General features: G+C 34.5%; 1 protein-coding gene across 1 annotated transcript in view; it reads right to left on the bottom strand.

The window, feature by feature from the left end:
• LOC107687836 (myelin transcription factor 1-like protein) overlaps nucleotides 1–11,282 on the bottom strand; it is a 97,071-nt gene that overhangs the window by 36,965 nt on the left and 48,824 nt on the right. Inside the window, exon 2 of the mRNA XM_016485309.1 lies at nucleotides 1,152–1,169. Within this exon, the coding sequence (XP_016340795.1) occupies nucleotides 1,152–1,166 (15 nt within the window). The 5' untranslated portion in view covers nucleotides 1,167–1,169. The remainder of the gene's footprint in view (nucleotides 1–1,151; nucleotides 1,170–11,282) is intronic.

The following is an 11,282-nucleotide window of genomic DNA, read 5'->3' as shown; positions in this document are numbered from 1 at the left end:
GTATAATATATATATATATATATATATATATATATATATACACACACCTTGCTACTTGTACTGCGTTAGGCTAACCGAGACTTGTCATTTGCACTTATATATTGTTGCTCTTTTGTTAGTTTTGACTGCTTTTTTGTCCTCATTTGTAAGTCGCTTTGGATAAAAGCATCTGCTAAATGATTAAATGTAAATGTAAATGTAAAATGATAGATTTATTTCATACAAACGCACACAAGCTGTTAACTGATGGACTGGAGTTGTGTGGAGTACTTGTGGATTATTGGGATGTTTTTATCAGCTGTTTGGACTCTCATTCTGACGGCACCCATTCACTGCAGAGGATCCACTGCTGAGACAGTGATGTGATGCTATATTTCTCCAAATCTGATGAAGAAACAAACTAATTTACATCTTAGATGGTCTAAGAGTAGAGATGTTTTTAGCAAATTTTCATTTTTTAATTTTTACACTATTCCTATAAAATGAGATATTCATGTCCACTATATTTTGCATCACTATTTTCGGTGAATGTGCGAAATTTCCGATTCATTAGTTGCTATAGATAAATAACTAGAAGAATAACAAAGCGTAGTAAATGGTAAAACTATTTGCACTACAAACCAGAGCATTTATGATTATGATAATAAATTCTAATAATATGATAATAAATATCAGTCTGCAACATCAAGAAGCAGAACGGACTATTTTTTTACAAGTAAAATAACTGGAAGCGAATGACACTGGAAGCCTTCAATATTCAATTTACAAACATTAAAATAATGTGGATACCTTGATGTGTAAAATAAGTCATTTGAAAATTATCTTCCTGAAAAGTGTAACAGTGCTGTGCCCCAAAACATTCATTTCAAAACATTGATCTGTTTGTATCCAGATCAGCTCAAAACAGCAGCAGTGGCTCAACCAATGGCATGAGTGAAGGGCGGGACTATCTGTTTACCCAACCAATGGCAGATGAGGGGTGTGTTCAAGTCTTCTAGTAGCAGAAAATCCACCATTGATTGTGACAGAAAGAAAGACAGATAGCATGAAGTGGTACCTGATGTAATTGCCGGTTTAATTGCTCTTTTTGTTCAGACCTCTGTTTGCCCCACGGCCCTCTGTGTTAGACGACTGATAAGAGGTAACTACACCTCCTCCAATTTCATTTTCTGAAAAATGAAAAAAGATAGAAACTTGTTATTATAGACATAAATGAGCATGCAAATCACATTTACACTGGGAAACATGCAGCGGCGTAGCAGTTTTAACATCTTCCCCACATACATTTCTCACTCTGAGCTTCAAGTTACCATAAATAAATGAAAAATCAATGGTAAATTTGGACTTTTCTTTAGCTCATTAGTTATATTTCCCCACTGTATATAGAATACAACAGATTCAGCTAATTATGCCATCGCCAGCTCTGAAATAAACTGCAGTTGAGAGGGAGGGAATGCTTTTATTTCACATTCCTGCTGCTTTTCCAATCAGGATCGTTTACAGTTTTTAATAGGATTTATTTAAAGAAATACCCATTAAAAAAAGAAAGATTTTCCATACGATTCACATTTTTTATCAAAACATAAATGGAAATGATTATAGACCACATGTTCACAAATCGCACACGATTGCTGTCTTACATTACATTTTCCATACATTTTCCATACCAGCAGGATTAGGCACATTAAATATAACTTCATTGTGTTTGCTGCAAAACATGTCGTTTGCCAGGTTGTGAAGCAGACAGTATGATATTGACAGAGGAAATATATTGAGGGAAGATGAGGAACTCAAACAGCATATATATATTGTATATCTTGTTTGAAGGGAGGAACTTGTGTGGTGAAACTGGAGCAGATACAAACTAAATTTGGAGCAGTGGCGTTTGATTTTTTCGAGCCTCTGTTGTGTGGCGGCATTCAGAGACACTAATTAAAACCAGTGAAGTGGGCGCTAACAAATGATGTGTTAGCGGTGCTGCAGTGGAGTGTGGTGGGACAATGAAGGGCCCCTCCGGGAGCCTGATAGCACGCTTAATATCAGTGCTGCAGGGCTCTCTGCCAGTGCTCCTCTGTCAAAACCCTCTAAAATCACACACACAGGATTTTATCCAAAAAGTTAAGAGTTTGAGACTCAACTAAAGGGGAGGTGGATGGAGTCTCTTCTGCTCACAAAGGCTGTGTTTTTTTTATCTAAAATATAGTACAAACAGTAATATTGTGAAATAGTTTTACAATTTAAAATAACTGTTTTAACTACTATAATATATTTTAAGATGTAATTTATTCCTGTGATCAAAACTGAATTTTCTGCATCATTACTCCAGTCTTCAGTGCCACATGATCTTCAGAAATCATTCTAATATGCTGATTTGCTGCTCAAGAAACATTTCTGATTATTATCAATGTTGAAAACAGTTGTGCTGCTTCATATTTTTGTGGAAACTGTGATACAGTTTTCAGGATTTTATGATGAATGGAAAGTTCAAAAGAGCAGCATTTATTTGAAATCAAGTTTTTACTGTCACTTTTTGATCAATTGAATGCACCATTTTACTGAATAAAATTACTAATAAAAAAAAACACAATAACTAAAAAATAAAGTATATAAAAATAACAAACAAATGCATGAATAAATATAAACTAAACTTCATAGTACATGTTCATCAAGATACAATCATTTTGGCCTTATAATCGATTTTTCAGACAACCCCAATGAACTGAGAGCACAACTGCACAATTTCTATACTAAAAAAACAAATGCCTTTAGGGATTCCAATTAGAATTTGGCTGAACATATTAGAATGAGGTAATGAGCCAAATGTCATTTATTCCAGTAAAGTGTGGGGTCCACTAACTAATAAAAAAAATTTGGCTAATGGGAAAATATCTATTTTAGACCCATAGAATGCAAAATTCGATAAAAACATAAACTAGAAAACCACCTTTTTCAGAATCAGGCTAAAACCCATTATAAGTGAACAAACCAGTAAAATGAATGTCTTTGAACTGAAAAATCTAAAAAGGGGTAGAAACAGTATTGCAATACTAGTGCTGATCAAGGAAACCAGTGTCCTCTTAATCCAAAAGTTCTTAATTAGAATGAAGAAACACGATCACTTAACAAAAACAAAGATGAAAATGATGCTATCTGGCCGTAAAGACTTCACAGCAGACCACCAGCAAACACCAACAGAAATGACTGCTTTGACTGACTGCTTTAGAGGAGATGATTATCAGTCAATAAGCTGCAGTCTTTGCTTATCATATTGCTTCAGAAGACTTGAAACATACTGAGCAGATGCTTTTTTGGAGCTTGGCATCCATGGTCACCTATCGCTATGTAAATAAACAGTCTGAATATCTGCCAAACTTTGCCATTCAGGTTGGAATGACATGAGGGTAAATGTCAGAATTTTAGATGAGCTGCACAAATGTGTCCCAAAATGACATACTCTACTGTATGCACTTAAACTCTGCACTGTGTACTCTACTGTATTAGAAGGTTATTTTGCGACTGTTAAGTGCATGAAGTGTCCAAAATGTTACACTTGTTTTTTTTTTTTTTTTCAGTTAAATAAGTGCATATGTGAAGTGCTTTTCTTTGTGTGCTCACATTATTTCATGGATAATCAAGTAAACCTAAGTTGCTTCAGTCCAGTAAGTGAAATATTGAAATATTACTAACAATTAAACAGCACAAACTATGCAAAAGCTGCAGCCCTTCTGACGCATAGAGAGCCCAAATCCATGCACGTTTTCATTCACTCGTTCAAGTGTCCTAATACAGTAGTGGACAGCAATAGTATAAAATTATGGAAGCCACATAAACATGCCAAACTGCTGGCTAGAATTTTTTTTTTTTTTTCATTATCTTTTTCTGTGATTATTTTGTGTATATGTCTTATTTAGACTGTCTGACCTGTTCATAACTGAACATGTTGATCACAAGCCAATGAACGCATACACACACACACACACACACACACACACACACACACACACACACACACACACACACACACACACACACACACACACACACACACACACACACACACACACACACACACACACACTCACAAACACACAATAACAAGCACACAGAGAAAGCACACATTTTATTCGGGAGTAAAGTGTTTAATGAAACTGCATTTGAGGGGTCTTATTTGTAAAGGCATCTGAGGTTCTTTGATGTGAGCATGTGATGAATCTTTGTCTGTCTAAATCATAACGTGTGAACAGGCTGTGTAGAGATTGTCTTAATCAGAAGCTGTAATATTTTGGGAATCCCTTTGCTGGAATGCATCTCACAATCTAGGTTTGATTTTCTTCTAAAGGCCTAAAACAATGCTTTAAATAGGATTCCCACAGTCATCAAAGCTTGGAAAGTTCAGAGAATTTTAAAATTATGAATTCCAAACCTGGAAATTAATGAAATCTTAAAAATGCAATTTTGCAAAAATGCAAAAAATTTCACACTGCAAAATTATTATTTTTTTTTAAATAAACATTAAAATGAACTAGTTTTATAATCCAAAAAATAGTATTTAGCATCACTAAATCAACCTAAACACATTAATTTATACCAACAAAATACACTTCATGATTGAATCGGGCAAAATTGGCTATTTAAGGTACCAATTGCAGGAGCTGGTGTACACCGTGATTCGCCAAATTGGTTGGATTTTCTGTACAGCAACATGGGTAATGCAGTTTTTCCCCAAGGATTCTACTGTTAAACTTTATTTATTTAAATAATGTGAACAGATGGCTTCAACAAAAGCATATACCATCGATTAACAACCTCAGAGCTCACAATATGTCTGTCTTTAAAGGTTTATAAGTTTCCCTATGGAGAAAATGAACAGCTTTTTACTTCCAGAATCCAACTGTTGCACACTGGCTTTGGGAAAGACTGAATCGTTGAACTCTGTTGGTAATGATGGAACTCATGACTATAGTTAACTAAGAATGCTTTTGAGAAACACATGTGAGCATATGATGCTTTAAACTGCTGCACATATCCATCGGATCACAATTGCATCACATCCTGTTCTTGCAAATTGTTCCTAAATAGCATATATAATCAGCCACCTCAGTGTTGAATCTCTTAAAGTCAGTCTTATTTTGAATGTAAAGTACTGTTAGTACTTTTTAAAAGACTGTACTGTGGTACTTTTCCTGAGCAGCGACGCATGTGCCACGCAGTCCACGGGAGCCATCATTCACTCGCAGAGCAATTACCCAAACACTCGCAATCGGCTGCACAATGCCGGGACGGCTGGGAAATTCAGGTGAAAGATGCCAGGCAGCAATCAGAGGGAGAGAGCGAGGCCATTTTCTTTCATTTGGCATCAAACGGCAGCACCAGGCCCTTAATTACACGCCAAGTGTCAGGTCGGCCAGCTGAATGCCTTATTATTCTGCTGAGCTGCGTTCAATTCAGTTTTGTTCTGATAATCCTCAGAGAATAGAGCAAACGGAGGCTTGAACCATAACAAAGAGAGAGTCGTAACAGAGAGAGAGGCTTGACTGCGGTGAGGGTGATTTATGTATGCTAGTGAACCACACAGAGGGTCCATCGTATTCCCCTGAAATCAGCTCACGCTTAAACACAAAACTGGATCAGATGTAGAAGCTGCATACTGTATATGCTGTTAGTTACTGCACTACCATGGTAAATAACTTTTGGAAGGAATAGCTGCTAAGAACATGGAACATGACATCAGGATTGTCCCAATTTTATCAAAATCTATGAAGATCTACCACAACTTAAATAAATACATTGTTGCGAGTAAAAAAAAAATAAAAATCTAAATTATTGATTTAATAAAACCTTTTAAGTTGCAAACATTATTTTTATGAGTTGTGTTGACATAATGTTGATCATACCTTTTATTACATACATAAAGTTATCAAGACAATTTCAACATGTTTGACATTTAAAGTATTTTCGTAGCTTAGGATAGATGGATAGAAAACATGTGTTTATGCTGCAAATGCCTAAAACTAATTACATTTAACATTTAAACTAATGAAATTATGTTCAATCAATTAACATGCCATGTTGCTATAACTCAATGTAGTTTGTTGGTTAAACTCAGTTTCATTGGAAATTGTCATACTGTAATTAACTAAACTTTCTTTGTTTTGTTTTGTTTTGTTTTTAAAGTGTATTTGGTCAACCTAAACCAAATGTTTGTTATTTAATTAATTTATTAATTAATTAATTAATTGATTGATTGATTGATCGATTGATTGATTGATCTTCCATTACTGTGTTTATGCTGCAAATGCCTAAAACTAATTACATTTAACATTTAAACTAATGAAATTATGTTCAATCAATTAACATGCCATGTTGCTATAACTCAATGTAGTTTGTTGGTTAAACTCAGTTTCATTGGAAATTGTCATACTGTAATTAACTAAACTTTCTTTGTTTTGTTTTGTTTTGTTTTGTTTTTAAAGTGTATTTGGTCAACCTAAACCAAATGTTTGTTATTTAATTAATGAATGAATTAATTAATTAATTAATTGATTGATTGATTGATTGATCGATTGATTGATTGATCTTCCATTACTTGAAATAAAACAAAAACTTATTTTATTTCAGCATTTCTAAATTTTGTTTAGTTTAATTTTATGTACTAAAATAACTAAAACAATATATATTTTTTTAATAAAAATTAATAGAAAAGACAAAACACAACAAAACTGCTTAAACTTTAACTAAAATTGTATTGAAAACATCAAATACAAAAATATTAATAATACTACTAATTAAAAAAAAAATAACCATAATAGTATCTCAATACTAAATTAACACTGCTGAGCTTCAGGTCCTACTTTGTACCCGTGTAATGTGTCTTTTCATTTACTTGTTTAAATATTAATCAGACGTACAGTATATTTGAATTTAATGTATTTTGGTATAAAATACTATGAAAAAGAAAATCATTCAAAAGCCTTTAGTGTCACGATCACCAGCTGGAGCGCCCTTGATAACCACCAGAGGACACTCCATCCCATACCTCTGTCACTCAGTCTTGGACTTCATTTCCCATCAGTGGCGGCTCGTTGGGGGAGGCAGGGGAGGCACAGCTTCCCCATACTTTGTTGTAACACCATAACGTGAAAGCGCCGCTTTTCTATCGTGAATGTGCCGAATCTGCTGATGTAATTACAACCCTTAATGATATAGAAGGGTAGGGGAGGCCGGGGAGAGCTGAGCTCTCGTGCCTCCGTTGGTAAAAAAATTTGCCAATCAGCATTGAGTGTTCACTTTCAGCGCTGAGGAGTGTTGAGAAAAGAAACCTTGCAAGGGAGGCTAGCCTCCTTCTGATATCCACCAATCATCAGGGAGATGTAAATTACGTGATATTAGTTTGAACGTCTGCCGCTGCGCTGATAATGTACCAAGCATAGTTTAAGAAGGGATGGATGTTTGCTTCAAGTGATAGGCCAGGTAAGTGAAATTATATTATCTTGCTGTATGTATGTAGTTTTCTTTACATTTTCTGACTAAAAGCAACCAAAAATTTTAAAGTGGTTAAGCAAATAATATAATAATAATAATCGGCAGGGATCCCAGACCAATACAATTAGTGTTTCTCCTCTATTTTAAAACCCACGAGCTGTTTCCCATAATCCTTTGCCCGGATTCATCAGCGCTCATTGTTTGCACCTGTGTCTCGTTAACCCTGTCTGCTCACCCTATATAAGCCTGGTTCATTTTGTCTCTCATGGCAAAGTCTTGCATGTGTTAAGTACTGCATTTCTGAGCCATTATTTCTTGTTTTCCTGTGTCTTGGTTTATTCTTCCCATTGTTCCGGATTCTTCTTTGTTTGTGTTTATTTTTATTGTTTGGACTGTTTTGCTGTTATATGGCTTTTACCTGTGTTTGAATCACGGTTGTGGATTACCCTCTGAATAAACACTGTGTTTGGATCTTCAGCCTTGGTGTCTCGGACCAGTTCATGACATTTAGTGCAAGACATTCGGGGGTTAAGATCAAATATGAGCCTTGCCAAATAATTTCAAAGACAAAAGTAAACGCGCAGAGACTTTCCACAGCTCACATTTGTGTAGATGCTAAATGAGCAGACATTTAGAGGCTGCTGCTATAGTGGCCTTAGTTTCCACAGACAGAGCTCGTCCCGCTGGCGTCCTGCCCATGCGGCTGACTCCATTAAACAAGGCACCTCGCCGACTACAACATCACATCCTCATATCTGATGATTGCTGGTTCTACAGAGATGAGCAGATTCTTTAATAACTGGGATGTCATTATAATAACAATCCCTTGCGAAAGGAAAAATGTTTCCTTATCTATTAATGATCAATATATGAAATAAATTGTCATGTGTATTATATTGTGCTAATATATTAGAAGATATTAAATAACACATAAGGAATTGCCGCTTTTTAAAAATTTGAGAGTATATTTACATTTATATATTAACGTAATATATAAGCCTGGTTCATTTTGTCTCTCATGGCAAAGTCTTGCATGTGTTAAGTACTGCATTTCTGAGCCATTATTTCTTGTTTTCCTGTGTCTTGGTTTATTCTTCCCATTGTTCCGGATTCTTCTTTGTTTGTGTTTATTTTTATTGTTTGGACTGTTTTGCTGTTATATGGCTTTTACCTGTGTTTGAATCACGGTTGTGGATTACCCTCTGAATAAACACTGTGTTTGGATCTTCAGCCTTGGTGTCTCGGACCAGTTCATGACATTTAGTGCAAGACATTCGGGGGTTAAGATCAAATATGAGCCTTGCCAAATAATTTCAAAGACAAAAGTAAACGCGCAGAGACTTTCCACAGCTCACATTTGTGTAGATGCTAAATGAGCAGACATTTAGAGGCTGCTGCTATAGTGGCCTTAGTTTCCACAGACAGAGCTCGTCCCGCTGGCGTCCTGCCCATGCGGCTGACTCCATTAAACAAGGCACCTCGCCGACTACAACATCACATCCTCATATCTGATGATTGCTGGTTCTACAGAGATGAGCAGATTCTTTAATAACTGGGATGTCATTATAATAACAATCCCTTGCGAAAGGAAAAATGTTTCCTTATCTATTAATGATCAATATATGAAATAAATTGTCATGTGTATTATATTGTGCTAATATATTAGAAGATATTAAATAACACATAAGGAATTGCCGCTTTTTATTTGAATTGCCGAGTATATTTACATTTATATATTAACGTAATTTTATATTCAGTAATACACTTCATAAAATATATATGTACATGTGATAAAATATGCTACTGTGTGTATAAATATGTCTAAACATGTATGTACTATCACTCTCAGAAAAAGAAAAAGATGTCACTTTTGTACCTTAAGGGTGCATATAAGGGCCTTAAAGGTACATATTAGAACCTAAAGAGTACATATTAGTATCTAAATGGCACATACTAGTACCTTTTTGAATGGCTACTGCCACAGTAACAGCTTTTGTATATTTCCCTAAGAGTATGCGTATATGCGATATATGTACCTTTATATTGTGATGTATCTCCATATATCTGTATATATATACAGAGGTACATATTAGAACCTAAAGAGTACATATTAGTATCTAAATGGTACATACTAGTACCTTTTTGAATGGGTACTGCCACAGTAACAGCTTTTGTATATTTCCCTAAGAGTATGTGTATATGCGATATATGTACCTTTATATTGTGATGTATCTCCATATATCTGTATATATATACAGTATATGGGAATATACTGGAAAATATAATGCAATATATTAAATAATACATTTCCATATACAGGAAAATACAGCTTATACAATATATGCATGGACCATGTATGGCTGTATATTGATACATATAACAAATATATAACAATGAAGACAAAAACTGCACTGCATTTTTAATACATTTTATGAAATGGCTGTATTGAAGCACTCTGATTCATTATCTTTCATGACATAAAGCTGAATATGTATTCATAAACTTTTATCTCGCTTTATTGATTGAATAGTTACACATTTCATACAGTATATGTAAACATTAAAATCTTAGGATTTTTTTTTGGACATTTAGATGTCTTGTTAAAGTCATGACAACATGGCTTAGTGGGTGGAAAATGAGATTTGACATTTATAATTTAATCGATTTAGTGCTTCATGTACTATATAGATTTTTTTTCTTTTTTCGTAAGAGATATTTAGACTTTTAAATTGTTGTAAGCTATTTTTGGGGATAAAACCTACAGATGGATATTAATTAAAAGTGCTAGAAGGGGAAAAAATAAAGTAAACAATATACATTATTTCAAAGCAGCTTCACAGAAAACCATGATTTTAATGTTTACAGTATATTTATGCCTTATAGTCGCATTTTGCAGAGCTGGATGATAAAATAATTTACATTTTGTGATGTCACAAGCAATTAAGCAGTTGATTCTATACAGTATTTGTCACCTTATGCAAGTATACTTTATGTATTTAAATAAAGTTAGTCGCTTTTATATTTCTAACTTTATATAAAGAGCTGTGTGATAATATAGATACATTTTGTGACAGAAAAATTGGACTACCTGCTATGCATTTAAATCTTACTTACAGCAGCTTTAATAATAACAAATAATAAATAAACAAAATAGCAAAAAATACAAATTTAATTACCAGACTGCATATAGACATCAAATTATTATTTGGTTGAATGCATTAAAATTATTATTAGTCAGTATTTAACTGTATTTAATAAGCATAATTACAATAATCAGTATATACAATGTAATGTCTCTCTCGTATAGTGCGTCAGTTTTTAATGGCTGCAGATCTGTTAGAGTGCATGTGTGCGCACACAGTAGTCTGGGCTCAGATGGGATGCAGACAGTTTGAAGTAAACAGATGGAGGTTTGGAGAAGCTCGGCGCCAGCAGCATTAGTTTCCTACATGGACGAGCACACTCGTGCGAGACACACACATCCTCAGCCTTCACCTGAACTGACCCTCGGAAAGACGTGGCCTGCATGCAGTATGTTTCAAAAGCTGAGATTTCTCGCATGAAGCCTGAATCCAAATTTTTAACTGAGATAAATAAGAAAGGCAGGTCAAGCATGCAATAAAGACAACTTGCGTATGCAGCCTGTTTTATTTGATGGATTTCCAAGTGAAACGAAATGAAATGTATGGTTCCATCCATTGGGAATTGATTAGATCATCAAAAGTAAGTGTTTTATACCACAATAAAGAATGTGAGTTTGCAGTCAGCACAATCATTTTTGAAGAGGATTTTTGACCAGA

Source organism: Sinocyclocheilus anshuiensis, unplaced genomic scaffold (assembly GCF_001515605.1).
Source record: "Sinocyclocheilus anshuiensis isolate Anshui unplaced genomic scaffold, SAMN03320099.WGS_v1.1 scaffold197, whole genome shotgun sequence".
NCBI classification, from domain to species: domain Eukaryota; kingdom Metazoa; phylum Chordata; class Actinopteri; order Cypriniformes; family Cyprinidae; genus Sinocyclocheilus; species Sinocyclocheilus anshuiensis.
This window is presented reverse-complemented; position numbering and strand designations above follow the sequence as displayed.